Source organism: Mya arenaria, chromosome 7 (assembly GCF_026914265.1).
Source record: "Mya arenaria isolate MELC-2E11 chromosome 7, ASM2691426v1".
Classification (NCBI taxonomy): Eukaryota; Metazoa; Mollusca; class Bivalvia; order Myida; family Myidae; genus Mya; species Mya arenaria.
Genome location: NC_069128.1, coordinates 2,182,473 through 2,201,344, shown reverse-complemented (window position 1 = coordinate 2,201,344; position 18,872 = coordinate 2,182,473). Strand labels below are relative to the sequence as shown.

The 18,872-nt window shown below is 43.9% G+C and overlaps 1 protein-coding gene across 1 annotated transcript in view; it reads right to left on the bottom strand.

Annotated features, from left to right (window-relative positions):
- Positions 1-9,170, bottom strand: part of LOC128240412 (sushi, nidogen and EGF-like domain-containing protein 1) — a 55,202-nt gene extending 46,032 nt beyond the window's left edge. The window contains exons 1-4 of the mRNA XM_052957051.1: positions 9,107-9,170; positions 6,458-6,523; positions 4,771-4,878; positions 4,165-4,281 (exon numbers count right to left, since the gene is read on the bottom strand). Of these exons, the coding sequence (XP_052813011.1) occupies positions 4,165-4,281; positions 4,771-4,878; positions 6,458-6,523; positions 9,107-9,122 (307 nt within the window). The 5' untranslated portion in view covers positions 9,123-9,170. The remainder of the gene's footprint in view (positions 1-4,164; positions 4,282-4,770; positions 4,879-6,457; positions 6,524-9,106) is intronic.
- Between the last annotated feature and the right edge of the window lie 9,702 nt (positions 9,171-18,872).

Here is an 18,872-nt window from a genome sequence, read left to right as displayed (position 1 = left end):
CCCTGTGGCACATGTGCACATAAAGTGTGGGGAACGGCTAATGTATTGACAGAAAAGTGAGCTACACCGTGTGCTCTTACCCTGTGTGTTGCAGTACTGTCCAGTGTACCCTGCCTCACATGTGCACATAAAGAGTGGGGAATGGTCAATGTATTGACAGAAAAGTGAGCTACATCGTGTATTCTTACCCTGTGTGTTGCAGTACTGTCCCGTGTACCCTGCGTCAAATGTGCACATAAAGTGTGGGGAACAGTTAATGTATTGACAGAAAAGTGAGCTACTTCGTTTGTTCTTACCCTGTGTGTTGCAGTACTGTCCAGTGTACCCTGTGGCGCATGTGCACATAAAGTGTGGGGAACAGTTAATGTATTGACAGAAATGTGGGCTACTTCGTGTGTTCTTACCCTGTGTGTTGCAGTACTGTCCAGTGTACCCAGCGTTACATATGCACAGTAAGTGTGGGGAATGGTTAATGTGTTGACAGAAAAGTGAGCTACACCGTTTGTTCTTACCCTGTGTGCTGCAGTACTGTCCCGTGTACCATGTGGCACATGTGCTCATAAAGTGTGGGGAACGGCTAATGTATTGACAGAAAAGTGAGCTACACCGTGTGTTTTTACCCTGTGTGTTGCAATACTGTCCAGTGTACCCTGCGTCACATGTGCACATAAAGTGTGGGGAATGGTTAATGTATTGACAGAAAAGTGAGCTACACCGTTTGTTCTTACCCTGTGTGCTGCAGTCCTATCCCGTGTACCCTGTGGCACATGTGCACATAAAGTGTGGGGGATGGTTAATGTATCGGAAGAAAAGTGAGCTACACCGTTTGTTCTTACCCTGTGTGTTGCAATACTGTTCAGTGTACCCTGCGTCACATGTGCACATAAAGTGTGGGGAATGGTTAATGTATTGACAGAAAAGTGAGCTACACCGTTTGTTCTTACCCTGTGTGCTGCAGTACTGTCCAGTGTACCCTGTGGCACATGTGCACATAAAGTGTGGGGGATGGTTAATGTATTGACAGAAAAGTGAGTTACACCGTTTGTTCTTACCCTGTGTGAGTACTGTCCTGAGTACCCAGCGTTACATTTGCACATAAAGTGTGGGGAATGGCTAATGTATTGACAGAAAAGTGAGTTACACCGTTTGTTCTTACCCTGTGTGATGCAGTTCTGTCCCGTGTACCCAGCGTTACATTTGCACATAAAGTGTAGGGAATGGCTAATGTACTGGCAGAAAAGTGAGTTACACCGTTTTTTCTTACCCTGTGTGCCGCAGTACTGTCCCGTGTACCCTGCGTCACATGTGCACATAAAGTGTGGGGAATGGTTAATGTATTGACAGAATAGTGAGCTACACCGTTTGTTCTTACCCTGTGTGCCGCAGTACTGTCCAGTGTACCATGTGGCGCTTGTGCACATAAAGTGTGGGGAATTGTAAATGTATTGACAGAAAAGTGAGCTACACCGTTGTTTTTGCCCTGTGTGCCGCAGTACTGTCCAGTGTACCCTGTGGCGCATGTGCACATAAAGTGTGGGGAATGGTTAATGTATTGACAGAAAAGTGAGCTACACCGTTTGTTCTTACCCTGTGTGCCGCAGTACTGTCCAGTGTACCCTGTGGCGCATGTGCATAGAAAGTGTGGGGAATGGTTAATGTATTGACAGAAAATTGAGCTACATAGTTTGTTCTTACTCTGTGTGCTGCAGTACTGTCCTGGGTTCCCTGTGTCACATGTTCACATAAAGTGTAGGGAACGGTTAATGTATTGACAGAAAAGTGAGCTACATCGTTTGTTCTTACCCTGTGTGACGCAGTACTGTCCAGTGTACCCTGTGTCACATGTGCACATAAAGTGTGGGGAATGGTAAATGTATTGACAGAAAAGTGAGCTACATCGTTTGTTCTTACCCTGTGTTTGCAGTACTGTCAAGTATACCCTGTGGCACATGTGCATAGAAAGTGTGGGGAATGGTTAATGTATTGATAGAAAAGTGAGCTTCATGGTTTGTTCTTATCCTGTGTACCGCAGTACTGTCCAGTGTACCCTGCGTCACATGTGCACATAAAGTGTGGGGAATGGTTAATGTATTGACAGAAAAGAGAGCTACACCGTTTGTTCTTACCCTGTGTGCTGCAATACTGTCCAGTGTACCCTGTAGCACATGTGCATAGAAAGTGTGGGGAATGGTTAATGTATTAACAGAAAAGTGAGCTACATCGTTTGTTCGTACCCTGTGTGCTGCAATACTGTCCAGTGTACCATGTGGCGCATGTGCATACAAAGTGTGGGGAATGGTTAATGTATTGGCAGAAAAGTGAGCTACACCGTTTGTTCTTACCCTGTGTGAGTACTGTCCAGTGTACCCTGTGGCACATGTGTAGAAAGTGTGGGGAATGGTTAATGTATTGACAGAAAAGTGAGCTACATCGTTTGTTCTTACCCTGTGTGCTGCAGTACTGTCCAGTGTACCCTGTGGCGCATGTGCACACAAAGTGTGGGGAATGGTTAATGTATAAACAGAAAAGTGAGCTACATCGTTTGTTCTTACCCTGTGTGCCGCACTACTGTCCAGTGTACCCTGTGGCGCATGTGCACACAAAGTGTGGGGAATGGTTAATGTATTGACAGAAAAGTGAGCTACATCGTTTGTTCTTACCCTGTAAGCTGCAGTACTGTCCAGTGTACCATGTGACGCATGTGCACATAAAGTGTGGGGAATGGTTAATGTATTGGCAGAAAAGTGAGCTACACCGTTTGTTCTTACCCTGTGTGAGTACTGTCCAGTGTACCCTGTGGCACATGTGTAGAAAGTGTGGGGAATGGTTAATGTATTGACAGAAAAGTGAGCTACATCGTTTGTTCTTACCCTGTGTGCTGCAGTACTGTCCAGTGTACCCTGTGGCGCATGTGCACACAAATGTGGGGAATGGTTAATGTATTGACAGAAAAGTGAGCTACATCGTTTGTTCTTACCCTGTGTGCCGCAGTACTGTCCAGTGTACCCTGTGGCGCATGTGCACACAAAGTGTGGGGAATGGTTAATGTATTGACAGAAAAGTGAGCTACATCGTTTGTTCTTACCCTGTGTGCTGCAGTACTGTCCAGTGTACCCTGTGGCGCATGTGCACACAAAGTGTGGGGAATGGTTAATGTATTGACAGAAAAGTGAGTTACATCGTTTGTTCTTACCCTGTGTGCCGCAGTACTGGCCAGTGTACCCTGTGGCGCATGTGCACATAAAGTGTGGGGAATGGTTAATGTATTGACAGAAAAGTGAGCTACATCGTTTGTTCTTACCCTGTGTGCCGCAGTACTGGCCAGTGTACCCAGCGTTACATGTGCACATAAAGTGTGGGGAATGGTTAATGTATTGACAGAAAAGTGAGCTACACCGTTTGTTCTTACCCTGTGTGCCGCAGTACTGTCCAGTGTACCCTGTGGCGCATGTGCACATAAAGTGTGGGGAACGGTTAATGTATTGACAGAAAAGTGAGCTACATCGTTTGTTCTTACCCTGTGTGCTGCAGTACTGTCCAGTGTACCCTGTGGCGCATGTGCACATAAAGTGTGGGGAATGGTTAATGTATTGACAGAAAAGTGAGCTACATCGTTTGTTCTTACCCTGTGTGCCGCAGTACTGTCCAGTGTACCCTGTGGCGCATGTGCACATAAAGTGTGGGGAATGGTTAATTTATTGACAGAATAGTGAGCTACACCGTTTGTTCTTACCCTGTGTGCTGCAGTACTGTCCTGTGTACCCTGTGGCGCATGTGCACATAAAGTGTAGGGAATTGTAAATGTATTGACAGAAAAGTGAGCTACATCGTTTGTTCTTACCCTGTGTGCTGCAGTACTGTCCCGTGTACCCAGCGTTACATGTGCACATAAAGTGTAGGGAATGGTTAATGTATTGACAGAAAAGTGAGCTACATCCTTTGTTCTTACCCTGTGTGCTGCAGAACTGTCCCGTGTAGCCTGTGGCGCATGTGCACATAAAGTGTGGGAATGGTTAATGTATTGACAGAAAAGTGAGCTACATCGTTTGTTTTTACCCTGTGTGCTGCAGTACTGTCCAGTGTACCCAGCGTTACATATGCACATAAAGTGTAGGGAATGGTTAATGTATTGACAGAAAAGTGAGCTACATCCTTTGTTCTTACCCTGTGTGCTGCAGAACTGTCCCGTGCAGCCTGCGTCACATATGCACATAAAGTGTGGATAGTGGCTAATGGTTTTGCAATGTCCATGATTTCCACAAGGATAATCAAGGCAAAAGTCTGTGGACAAATGCTGTGTTTTATCATGTGAATTATTTTAGAAAGAAACAACAACACTGTTTTGCTTTTTATTTTACACTGATTCATTGACCATTAGGTAGACACTTCTTGTTGGAGCATGCAATATAGCTTCATATATGAAGTTACGAATCAAACGCATGTCCATTGAATGCAAAAATGTCCCAGTTTCATAACATCATTAAAGGTACTCACATTCTGCAAACATTCTCTTTCTTTTAAAAAGCATACCATTATATAAGATAAATGAGACTTCAATTTAGAAAATAAAGATACAAAAGCATGTTTGAAACACTAAGGAAAATTTATTTAACCATTTAATTATAGGTATTTCATACATTTCTTACATTTTGTATAAAATGGGAGATCCAATTTTAAGCAAATATATGATGTTAGTTTATTATGGATGTTCATGATAGTGCTATTGAACTTCTTGTTTTATTATGATTAATATTGGGCAAGGTATCTTACCAGTAAGCTCGCAGTGGTCTCCGGCGTAATTGAGGTGACAGTGACACTTGACAACGCCATTTACTATGGAACAAGCTCCATTGCCGCTACATGTGTTGGAACCACAAGCTGTACATAAAACAGTTCTCGTTAAGTCTCAACTCTATTTCGAGGGGTGAAAGCGAAAAGGTCCTATCTCCTTCTTTATTTATGTCACTTAGTACCTTTCGCATTCGCCCCTCGATTTATTTATCACACTTTGAACCTACGTACATGTTAACATAAAGAACGTGTATTCATTATCAATATATACACCATACATGTATATTTTTGAATTAAGTCAATACGACCTAAGATGCAAACATTTAGGTAAACAGATATGTTTCAAATTGATCGTGCTATAATAATGCCTCCCGCTCAAACATGTTCAAATGCTGTTTTAACAGGTTTAGTTAACATTTTTGAAAAATATTGTGCAAGAAATGTGTATAAAATGTACATGTTTAAATCCTATGAAATCTAAAATAATATGGTTAAATAAAATGTGAAATCGACTCCAGATTATAAGTTACGGGGTTAGTATGTGACCCGATATTGGATATACGGGGCGCAGGAACCATATGGGGTGAGAGCTTCGAAATTCCGAATATGATTTCCTGCGCCCCGTATATCCCATATGGGGTCATCTACTAACCCCGTAACGTATATATCACGTCAACAACCTGTTTACAGGTTTATATGTTTCATTTATTCATCGTAAGATTAATCGGAATCGGAAAATAGACGCCATTTGGTACAATATGAATTTGGTGACCCAAGATGGAAAAATATGGGGTCACCGCAAGAACAGTCCTGGACCAATGGCATTGCGTCATTTATGTTGGAGGCGTGATATAGCTATAAATTAAGATTCTGTTCAGATTTTGAGCTTCTTTCATTTTAGATGGAAATCAAGGAGTTGGTATGTAAATCGTCCCAATGTGATATGTTAAGATCCTGTTTATTTTGCTGTATATGGGATTCAAGGGTTTGAAATGCGAAATCAACCTTATATATCCACAGTAGCTATAGTGGTTGCGTTTCTTTTATTATAAATTGGAGTAAAATGTTTAGCATAATAAGTGAACCCCATATAGCATCTGTTAGGAGTTTGCGGTTTTTTTTTCTTCATTTCTTTTCCAGATTGTGGTCAAGTGTTTGTCATGTGAAATCAGCCACATGTTGCTATATATTCAGATTATGTTAATATTTTGCTTTCTGTTATTGTTAATGCGAATCAAGTGTCAGAACGGTATGCGCCAGTCAAATGCAACAACGCCCCCCCCCCCCCCCCCCCCGGCCCGGGGGTATACCGTGGATAGCAGGGGAAATTGGCCGTGTTTTTGCCTTCCATGTGGCCGAGTGAATGCGGGGGTTTTGTTTTCGCGCCGAAAACAGCGGGGAATGGGGCTTACGGCGAGGATTGTACCAGCACTGTGTACGCGCAGGGCGGGGATATTACCGGAAATTTACTGAACCGAAAGTCAAAGTCCCCTCTATTTGCCGGACCTGGGGGTTGGGGCGTGGTTTCAATTGAATGATGCATTACAAAATGAGATTAATGCACAAACTATAGCCTTGACATAGCTTGTTTCTATGCCAAGATCTTTTTAGTATCTTCTAAGATTTTTAAGTACATGATTTTTAAACCAAATTGTAAACTACTCACAAGTACTCAACAAGTAGCTTTCGGTTGTCTGCCATGTTAATAACACGACAAGAATAAAACCCCATCCTGAAAAGATTCATTTGTTGGAAAACACACTTACCAGATATCCCTTTCTTAACACAAAGCCACAATACCTAATCTTGTTACATTTATAAGTTATAATGCAAATTGCTTTTTGAGCCAACCTCTCATAAAAAAATCGTAAACTTTTCTAAAATAACACAACATCTACACATCTATGAAATGAAACATGTATCATTCGTGCTAAATATTGAACCTTGAAATGATTGAAATGCCTTTTAAAGGTTTGATGTTCTTTTCCTTCACCACCCTTTTGCAATGTGGAAGGTCTTTATCAGCCTTTATATGTAGTCAATATTTAAAGGGTCTCTCTCACGTATGATAAAATAGCGAAAAAAAGAAAATTGTCGAAAACTGACATAAACTTTGCATCGATGTGTACAATCCATTGGAACTTACTAACTAAAGAACCACATAGTTTACAATCTATTTAAGTTTAGCGGTTATTTCGTATTTTTCCATTAAAAAAGATTACTGGGTATGTCTACCAGGTACAATTCATTCCTTATGCGTGATTGGCTATTCGGTGTTATCACGTGATATTACCGAGGTAGGTGTATAGGTAGTCTGGAGTTCCTTCCCCTAACTCTATCGTACTGTATGAACTATCAGTAAGCAGGGAACCAAACTAGGTGTATAGGTTAATTATGTCACCCGATTAGATTAAGCCTTTGTAACTCAGTGAGTAAGACACTGCACTTCGATTTTGGCAACGCGGGTTCGAACCCGGTCTCCGACACAATTATTTTTTACATTTTGGTACTTTTTTACAATTATGATATCAAAGCGTAAAACATTATATTAGATAATTGTCCTGAGAGTCGTTACAGAAATAAACTTTTTTGGTGCCAATCTGTGACACAGTCCCTTTAAACATTGATGAAACGCTCAAGAAAAATTAAAAGTGAAAATGTGTATTAATTGTATCGACTTCTTCAGTGTGTGTATACCACGTGATAAATAACGTCATAACTGCTACGTCGGGAAGTAACATTTCGTTTAAAATGAAGACTTAAATAAAAGATAACTTTTCTTTTACTACACCATTTTAAACGAAACAAAGTGCAGTCTATGCCGCTTAAAAAGTCGCGCCTTCGTTTTATTACCGGAGTTAGATAAGGTGATTAGTTTCATCAAACACTTCGACAAACCTGTTTCCAAATAAATGTTTTGACAGTGCTCCACCAGACGGCCGTATTATGAAAAGGTTTGTCGAAGTGTTTAAAGAAACTAAACTCTCAATCAAACTTTGGAAAAAGACCGAAGACAGGGCTCCGTAAGCGACGTAGACAGCGCTATGATTCATTTAAAATGGTGAAGAAATAGTGAAGTTATCTTTGTTTAAAGTCTTTATTCTCAGTCACAGTGTGTGTATACCACGTGATAAATTACGTCATATATGCTACGTCGGAAGGCCGCATTTTGCTTAAAATAACGATTTAATTCAAAGATAACTTTTCTATTTCTACACCATTCTATTTCTACACCATTTTAAATAAAACAAAGGGCAGTCTATGCCGCTTAAAGAGCCCCACATTCGTTGTATTACCGAAGTTTGATAAGTTGATTGGTTCCATCAAACACTTCGACAAACCTGTTAACAAAAAATGTTTTGACAGTGCTCCGTCAGACGGCCGTATTGTGAAAAGGTTTGTCGAAGTGTTTCAAGAAACTAAACTCTCAATCAAACTCTGGGAAATGATGAATGCAGGGCTCCGTAAGCGATGTAGACTGCGCTATGTGTCATTTAAAACGGTGAAAAAATAGTGAAGTTATCTTCGTTTAAAGTCTTCATTCGAGGCAAAATATTGCCTTCCGACGTAGCATTTATGACGCAATATATCACGTGGTATACACACACTGAGTCAGATGCTGCCTTTTAGACGTAGCATTTATGACGTAATTTATCACGTGGTATACACACACTGTTATTTATATTTATACATTTGAAATGAATCAAAAAGGGAACTCAAGTTTCTAGTGTCTTAAGATTGTAATGCAGGAAGGTACGAAATATTTTGAGTACGGAGTTGTTGTTTTTTGTTCAACCATACTTGAGTGAATGTTCATAACAGTTTTAAGTAATCACCCGAATCAAGTGATGAGAATTCATTATTTTTTCTGTGACATTCTTTTTCTTTATTTGTACTGTTAGGAACTTGGAAGTAGTTTATTACTGCGTACGCCGGCTCAGCAGACATCTTTCAAATACTATTAAATTGTATTTCCTTCGATTGTGAGAGAAATTATAGGGTGAGAGGAAAGGGTTTTGATGTTTCAGTACGTCGTCGAAGATATTACCCAAACCTTGTTTCGGATATTTTACGGAAACTCGAAAAATTCTTGGTTCAGTAAAATATCCAGCACTCGGACGGGGATACATCTATATTCCAATCCCACCCATGGAAAATACCTGTAATCGTTTGTAATGTTTGAAAATCTTTAACTAGTTCAGGTGTACTAAAGCGTTCCGGAGTTATAGAGGAATTTTAAGTGTAGAAAAAGTAATTTAATTGAATGCACTTTAATTTCAATGTATTAAACCTAAAATAAATCGTATGATACAACCTGCTTGTATGTCCATTTTGAGGAACGGTCTCGTGTTTTTGGTCGTGATAACAAAATGCACTCTCGCTTCGTCTAGCAAACATAGACACTTGTAAGTGACCTTGGCTGGTGTGTGTATCGAAGAAGATATGCGAAATTGGGTCGTCGAGTTAAAGCAGAAATGTTAAAGATGCACTCTCACTCCCAAATAAGATTTATCACTATTAATTCAATTGTTTTGAAATACCAAAAAGGAAGAATAAATGACGAAAACAATTGTTCTTATGAAGGATGCCGAGTTTAATTTGCGCAGAAAACATGGTAAATCTAACTTTAATATGAGACTATAGTAGACCACACTTAATCTTATAGCATTCATCAATCATTTAATATTTTTGCGCTTTCTGCTATTACATACACGGTAACAATCTTGTTGTCAGTAATTAATATGTTCCAAAAATGCATTATTTAGTAAATAGTTAAATGTGTATCACCTAAAATTTATGTTTGTTATACATGTGTATGTATTGATTTTGAATACGAGTGTCACTTTAACCAATTGAACGCAACGTCCAACTATACAGGAGGAATAACTGGAGAAAGGAAAGGAATTATAGATATGATCAAGAACAGGCGCGTAGCTGCCTATACTCGAGTACGCGGCTGAATTCACATGATTCTGACCAAAAATACAGCCAAAGCTACAGAATTCGTACTTGACTATACACGCTGTTGACATATGGACATTGACATTAAAATGTAATTATACAGATCAGCGGAAAATAGGACCGAACGTTGGACAATCTGAATGTTATTAAGTTAATCGGGGCTTATTTGTTTGCTATTTTGTAGCAAGGATCTGCCGAGTAAAGGGTTTATTTGTTGATTTATCATCCTAAAACTGTCCATTTTCCAGTACTAAATAACGACCCTCAGAACGCCCAGAATGCACAAGCCTGCACCATTGTTTACATAAATTCCAGGAGGGGGCATGTCCACAGACCTCCCTAGCACAATTATGAATCCACATGAATAAAGGGCTAGCTACGCCTCTGGCGAATAATCATCGATCAAGGTATTTCATAAGTCCAGCGGGATAACCCTTAATCAAGATGGATAACACTTTAATAAACACACAGTCTACCTTACTTGTAATTCACATGAATAACGTCAAGAGTCTAACATAATTTTAATTTTAAAAACCTATTTCATAAAGAAGTTTTAAGACAAACAGCATTAATCTTGAAAAAAGTGCACAGTCAGAGCCCTGCATTTAATATTCTCTTTAACGAGATACAACAATATTTATGTCATAAATACTTAAGGTTATTTGTAAATGAAAGTGGTACGTTAAAACAAACCTACCATTAGAAAATTCAAAGTTGGTTTAGGTTTCTTTAATGCTTCTCACTAGCATTCAACCTAGCGGCTATAAAAAGTATGACTTCGTTCTATCAGTGTGTGTATACCACGTGATAAATTACGTCATATATGCTACGTCGGAAGGCCGCATTTTGCTTAAAATAAAGATTTAATTCAATTATAACTTCTATTTCTACACCATTTTAAATAAAACAAAGGGCAGTCTATGCCGCTTAAAGAGCCCCACATTCCTTGTAATACCGAAGTTTGATAAGTTGATTGGTTCCACCAAACACTTCGACAAACCTGTTAACAAAAAATGTTTTGACAGTGCTCCGTCAGACGGCCGTATTGTGAAAAGGTTTGTCGAAGTGTTTCAAGAAACTAAACTCTCAATCAAACTCTGGGAAATACTGAATGCAGGGCTCCGTAAGCGATGTAGACTGCGCTATGTGTCATTTAAAACGGTGAAAAAATAGTGAAGTTATCTTCGTTTAAAGTCTTCATTCGAGGCAAAATATTGCCTTCCGACGTAGCATTTATGACGCAATATATCATGTGGTATACACACACTGTCTATAGTACGAGGATGTTTCCACAGTCCTTTAAATACAAATCCAACGTTGACGTCTTAGTTTTGAATATTAACGACATGTTATTTTATTTTAAAATTCATTTATCTGAAATTTTCTCTGCACAACAATATCCGTGACAGAGTGGTGTATGCTCGTGTCCAGTATACAATGCTGCATCTGTTACATTTCAGTCTATAATAGTGCATGATGTAAACACAAAATATGGAAACCGGAAAAAAGTCTGTATTTCTGATTCTTTATCACAAATTACTGAGTGAAGTCTAGTGCGCATGGGGAAATCTTTTTCCGCAATAATAGGCGAATGAAATAGGATGTGTGTTGTCTGTTTAAAATGTTTATTATTGGAAAGTGTTTATACAATTTATTTCATAAAAAATATTCCTAATACGGAAAGACACATAAGTCGGTTGATCTGTAGAATTGTATCGCTTCTCGTTGCTTGCGTAAAGATATTTCGCACTCAAACTTCGGTCTCGTGCGATGAGAGATTTTAATACGCAAACAACTCGCAGATCAACCGACTAACATAACACATGAACCTCTATTTCACAAATATAACTGAACCTCTATCCCCGTAACCTCAATATTTACTCTCTTAAAGCGCTTCCTTAGATAACGCATATATTTTTTTCAATTGCATTCATCTTCCGATGAAGTTTGCCAGTACAATTTAATTAACAAAATGAATAGACAAACATATAAAAAAATATTTGCAAATAAACAAGTGAAATTTATATCCAGGGTTTCTCGATCTGATACAATAACTATCCTCTTAATGATACAGACGAGAAACTGTTCATTTCGAATATACAAAACAAATGAATGCTTGTCTATTGTAGTGAAGCATTTTGACTCGTTAACAGTAGAAACAAATTTCATCAACATTAAATAAATTTTATTTCATGCATATTGGTGAAAAAGTGGAAAGTATTGGTATTTGACTGCAGACAACTCGGGAATATTTTTTTCATTTTTGTAAGATTTGTTTCCCTTGACTTAAAATAAATATGTAAAGAATACATGTTTGTTGTTGTCTGAACGACAGTAATGAAAACCATGACCGTATCGATGTTTGTTGGTGATTCTACTTTTTGTATTAATAAGAAGATAATGATTTTAAACATAACGACAGTGAGAATCATTCGAGCAAGTATGGTTTCCGACAGGTATAACAAGAAATTCAATTATGACTATGAAATAATATCATCAACCAAAGCAATTCTGCCTGTATGCAATGAAGAAAAATACCTTGGTGGGACTTTTGAAGATACTCTGAAATTTATTGAACATGTCCTTAACATGGAAAACCGTACAAAGAAACTTCCCTGGACTTATAAAACAGTCCTTTGCGTTTATGAACAAAAATAAGTTGCTGACTCTGTGTATAAGTCTAACTAGATATATTGTGGACTACGGAATGTTATACGGTATCCCTCCTCAAAAACAAAGCATGCAGTGAATCGAGAACATTACGAAGAGCGACTCGTGGCACTGGTAAGCAGTAAGCAGTAAGCAATAAACAGTAAGCAGCAAGCAGTAAGCAATAAACAGTAAGCAATTAGCAGTAAGCAGCCAGCAGTAAGCAATAAACAGTAAGCAATAAGCAGTAAGCAGTCAGCAATATGCAGTAAGCAGGAAACAGTAAGCAGTAAGCAATAAGCAGGAAACAGTCAGCAGTAAGCAGTAATAGTAAGCAGTATGATATAGGCAGTAAGCAGTAAGCAATAAAAAAGTAGTAAGTAGTAAGCAGCAAGCAGTAAGCAATAAACAGTAAGCAGTAAGAAGATAGCAGTATACAATAAGCAGTAAGCAATAAGCAGTAAGCAGTAAAAAGTAAGTAGCAAGCAATACGCAATAAGTTGTAAGCAGTAAGCAGTAAGCAGTCAGCAATAAGTTGTAAGCAGTAAGCAGTAAACAGTTAGCAGTAACCAAAAGGTAGTAAGCAGTAAGCAGAAGGCAGTATGCAGTAAGCAGTAAGCAGTAAGCAATTAGCAGTTAGCAGTAAGCAGTAAGCAATACGCAATAAGCAGTAAACAGTAAACAGTTAGCAGTAACCAAAATGTAGTAAGCAGTAAGCAGAAGGCAGTAAGCAGTGAGCAGTAAGCAATAAGCAGTAAGTAGTAAGCAGTGCGCAATAGGCAGTAAGCAGTAAACAATCAGCAGTAAGCAGTCAGCAGTAAGCAATAAGCAATAATCAGTTAGCAGTAAGCAGCACGTAGTAAGCAGTAAACAGTAAACAGTGAGCAGTAAACAGCAAACAGTAAGCAGTAAGTAGTCAGCATTAAGCAATAAGCAATAATCAGTAAACAATAAGCAGTATGCAGTAAGCAGTGAGCAATACGCAAAAAGAAATAAGCAATAAGCAATAAGCCATAAGCAATAAGCAGTAAGACCGTAGATGTGGTCCAATTTTATTCTGAGAACATTAACTAAAACACATGGAACAGATCCTGAAATAGCAAAAATAAAAGTTGTTAATACTTTTGATAGTTAAAGTATTCAGTTCATGACATCACTTGAGCTACGTGGAACGAGCCTTAGAAATTTTGTGAGCTCTGTTAAGAGACATCTTAGTCTTACAAACTCAAAAACATCTGTCACACATGATGTGAATTTGCTAAATGGGCAAAACCAACAAATCGCGAGCAGCCGAGGCTCTCACTGAAACGAATCTGGAGCAGATGTATCAGCCTCACACTCTCGAAGATGCCAGTGCACGAGTCGTGGAGGAGATGTATCAGCCCACACTCTCGGAGATGCCAGTGCACAAGTCGTGGAGCACATGTATCAGCCCACACTCTCGGAGATTCCAGTGCACAAGTCGTGGAGGAGATGTATCAGCCCCACACGCTCGGAGATGCCAGTGCACGAGTCGTGGTACAGATGTATCAGCCCACACTCTCGGAGATGCCAGTGCACGAGTCGTGGAGGAGATGTATCAGCCCACACTCTCGGAGATGCCAGTGCACGAGTCGTGGAGGAGATGTATCAGCCCCACACTCTCGGAGATGCCAGTGCACGAGTCGTGGTACAGATGTATCAGCCCCACACTCTCGGAGATGCCAGTGCACAAGTCGTGGAGGAGATGTATCAGCCCACACTCTCGGAGATGCCAGTGCAGGAGTCGTGGAGGAGATGTATCAGCCCCACACTCTCGGAGATGCCAGTGCACGAGTCGTGGAGGAGATGTATCAGCCCCACACTCTCGGAGATGCCAGTGCACGAGTCGTGGAGGAGATGTATCAGCCCCACACTCTCGGAGATTCCAGTGCACGAGTCGTGGAGGAGATGTATCAGCCCACACTCTCGGAGATTCCAGTGCACGAGTCGTGGAGGAGATGTATCAGCCCCACCCTCTCGGAGATGCCAGTGCACGAGTCGTGGAGGAGATGTATCAGCCCCACACTCTCGGAGATGCCAGTGCACGAGTCATGGAGGAGATGTATCAGCCCACACTCTCGGAGATGCCAGTGCACGAGTCGTGGAGGAGATGTATCAGCCCCACACTCTCGGAGATGCCAGTGCACGAGTCGTGGAGGAGATGTATCAGCCCCACACTCTCGGAGATGCCAGTGCACGAGTCGTGGAGGAGATGTATCAGCCCCACACTCTCGGAGATGCCAGTGCACAAGTCGTGGAGGAGATGTATCAGCCCACACTCTTCGAGATGCCAGTGCACGAGTCGTGGAGGAGATGTATCAGCCCCACACTCTCGGAGATGCCAGTGCACGAGTCGTGGAGGAGATGTATCAGCCCCACACTCTCGGAGATGCCAGTGCACGAGTCGTGGAGGAGATGCATCAGCCCCACACTCTCGGAAATGCCAGTGCACGAGTCGTGGAGGAGATGTATCAGCCTCACACTCTCGGAGATGCCAGTGCACGAGTCGTGGAGGAGATGTATCAGCCCCAAACTCTCGGAGATGCCAGTGCACGAGTCGTGGAGGAGATGTATCAGCCCACACTCTCGGAGATGCCAGTGCACGAGTCGTGGAGGAGATGTATCAGCCCCACACTCTCGGAGATGCCAGTACACGAGTCGTGGAGCAGATGTATCAGCCCACACTCTCGGAGATGCCAGTGCACGAGTCGTGGAGGAGATGTATCAGCCCCACACTCTCGGAGATGCAAGTGCACGAGTCGTGGAGGAGATGTATCAACCCCACACTCTCGGAGATTCCAGTGCACGAGTCGTGGAGGAGATGTATCAGCCCCACACTCTCGGAGATGCCAGTGCACGAGTCGTGGAGCAGATGTATCAGCCTCACACTCTCGGAGATGCCAGTGCACGAGTCCTGGAGCAGATGTATCAACCCACACTCTCGGAGATGCCAGTGCACGAGTCGTGGAGCAGATGTATCAGCCCCACACTCTCGGAGATGCCAGTGCACAAGTCGTGGAGGAGATGTATCAGCCCACACTCTCGGAGATGCCAGTGCACGAGTCGTGGAGCAGATGTGTCAGCCCACACTCTCGGAGATGCCAGTGCACGAGTCGTGGAGGAGATGTATCAGCCCCACACTCTCGGAGATGCCAGTGCACGAGTCGTGGAGGAGATGTATCAGCCCCACACTCTCGGAGATGCCAGTGCACAAGTCTTGGAGCAGATGTATCAGCCCCACACTCTCGGAGATGCCAGTGCACGAGTCGTGGAGGAGATGTATCAGCCCACACTCTCGGAGATGCCAGTGCACGAGTCGTGGAGGAGATGTATCAGCCCCACACTCTCGGAGATGCCAGTGCACGAGTCGTGGTACAGATGTATCAGCCTCACACTCTCGGAAATGCCAGTGCACGAGTCGTGGAGGAGATGTATCAGCCCACACTCTCGGAGATTCCAGTGCACGAGTCGTGGAGGAGATGTATCAGCCCCACACTCTCGGAGATGCCAGTGCACGAGTCGTGGAGGAGATGTATCAGCCCCACACTCTCGGAGATGCCAGTGCACGAGTCGTGGAGGAGATGTATCAGCCCCACACTCTCGGAGATTCCAGTGCACGAGTCGTGGAGGAGATGTATCAGCCCCACACTCTCGGAGATGCCAGTGCACGAGTCGTGGAGGAGATGTATCAGCCCCACACTCTCGGAGATGCCAGTGCACGAGTCGTGGAGGAGATGTATCAGCCCCACACTCTCGGAGATGCCAGTGCACGAGTCATGGAGGAGATGTATCAGCCCACACTCTCGGAGATGCCAGTGCACGAGTCGTGGAGGAGATGTATCAGCCCCACACTCTCTGAGATGCCAGTGCACGAGTCGTGGAGGAGATGTAGCAGCCCCACACTCTCGGAGATGCCAGTGCACGAGTCGTGGAGGAGATGTATCAGCCCCACACTCTCGGAGATGCCAGTGCACAAGTCGTGGAGGAGATGTATCAGCCCACACTCTTCGAGATGCCAGTGCACGAGTCGTGGAGGAGATGTATCAGCCCCACACTCTCGGAGATGCCAGTGCACGAGTCGTGGAGGAGATGTATCAGCCCCACACTCTCGGAGATGCCAGTGCACGAGTCGTGGAGGAGATGTATCAGCCCCACACTCTCGGAGATGCCAGTGCACAAGTCGTGGAGGAGATGTATCAGCCCACACTCTTCGAGATGCCAGTGCACGAGTCGTGGAGGAGATGTATCAGCCCCACACTCTCGGAGATGCCAGTGCACGAGTCGTGGAGGAGATGTATCAGCCCCACACTCTCGGAGATGCCAGTGCACGAGTCGTGGAGGAGATGTATCAGCCCCACACTCTCGGAGATGCCAGTGCACGAGTCGTGGAGGAGATGCATCAGCCTCACACTCTCGGAGATGCCAGTGCACGAGTCGTGGAGGAGATGTATCAGCCCCAAACTCTCGGAGATGCCAGTGCACGAGTCGTGGAGGAGATGTATCAGCCCACACTCTCGGAGATGCCAGTGCACGAGTCGTGGAGGAGATGTATCAGCCCCACACTCTCGGAGATGCCAGTACACGAGTCGTGGAGCAGATGTATCAGCCCACACTCTCGGAGATGCCAGTGCACGAGTCGTGGAGGAGATGTATCAGCCCCACACTCTCGGAGATGCCAGTGCACGAGTCGTGGAGGAGATGTATCAACCCCACACTCTCGGAGATTCCAGTGCACGAGTCGTGGAGGAGATGTATCAGCCCCACACTCTCGGAGATGCCAGTGCACGAGTCGTGGAGGAGATGTATCAGCCTCACACTCTCGGAGATGCCAGTGCACGAGTCCTGGAGCAGATGTATCAACCCACACTCTCGGAGATGCCAGTGCACGAGTCGTGGAGCAGATGTATCAACCCCACACTCTCGGAGATGCCAGTGCACAAGTCGTGGAGGAGATGTATCAGCCCACACTCTCGGAGATGCCAGTGCACGAGTCGTGGAGCAGATGAGTCAGCCCACACTCTCGGAGATGCCAGTGCACGAGTCGTGGAGGAGATGTATCAGCCCCACACTCTCGGAGATGCCAGTGCACGAGTCGTGGAGGAGATGTATCAGCCCCACACTCTCGGAGATGCCAGTGCACAAGTCTTGGAGCAGATGTATCAGCCCCACACTCTCGGATATTCCAGTGCACGAGTCGTGGAGGAGATGTATCAGCCCACACTCTCGGAGATGCCAGTGCACGAGTCGTGGAGGAAATGTATCAGCCCCACACTCTCGGAGATGCCAGTGCACGAGTCGTGGTACAGATGTATCAGCCTCACACTCTCGGAGATGCCAGTGCACGAGTCGTGGAGGAGATGTATCAGCCCACACTCTCGGAGATTCCAGTGCACGAGTCGTGGAGGAGATGTATCAGCCCCACACTCTCGGAGATGCCAGTGCACGAGTCTTGGAGGAGATGTATCAGCCCCACACTCTCGGAGATGCCAGTGCACGAGTCGTGGAGCACATGTATCAGCCCCACACTCTCGGAGATGCCAGTGCACGAGTCATGGAGGAGATGTATCAGCCCACACTCTCGGAGATGCCAGTGCACGAGTCGTGGAGGAGATGTATCAGCCCCACACTCTCGGAGATGCCAGTGCACGAGTCGTGGAGGAGATGTATCAGCCCCACACTCTCGGAGATGCCAGTGCACGAGTCGTGGAGGAGATGTATCAGCCCCACACTCTCGGAGATGCCAGTGCACAAGTCGTGGAGGAGATGTATCAGCCCACACTCTTCGAGATGCCAGTGCACGAGTCGTGGAGGAGATGTATCAGCCCCACACTCTCGGAGATGCCAGTGCACGAGTCGTGGAGGAGATGTATCAGCCCCACACTCTCGGAGATGCCAGTGCACGAGTCGTGGAGGAGATGTATCAGCCCCACACTCTCGGAGATGCCAGTGCACGAGTCGTGGAGGAGATGTATCAGCCCCACACTCTCGGAGATGCCAGTGCACGAGTCGTGGAGGAGATGTATCAGCCCCACACTCTCGGAGATGCCAGTGCACGAGTCGTGGAGGAGATGTATCAGCCCACACTCTTGGAGATGCCAGTGCACGAGTCGTGGAGGAGATGTATCAGCCCACACTCTCGGAGATGCCAGTACACGAGTCGTGGAGGAGATGTATCAGCCCACACTCTCGGAGATGCCAGTGCACGAGTCGTGGAGGAGATGTATCAGCCCCACACTCTCGGAGATGCCAGTGCACAAGTCGTGGAGGAGATGTATCAGCCCACACTCTCCGAGATGCCAGTGCACGAGTCGTGGAGCAGATGTATCAACCCACACTCTCGGAGATGCCAGTGCACGAGTCGTGGAGCAGATGTATCAACCCACACTCTCGGAGATGCCAGTGCACGAGTCGTGGAGGAGATGTATCAACCCCACACTCTCGGAGATGCC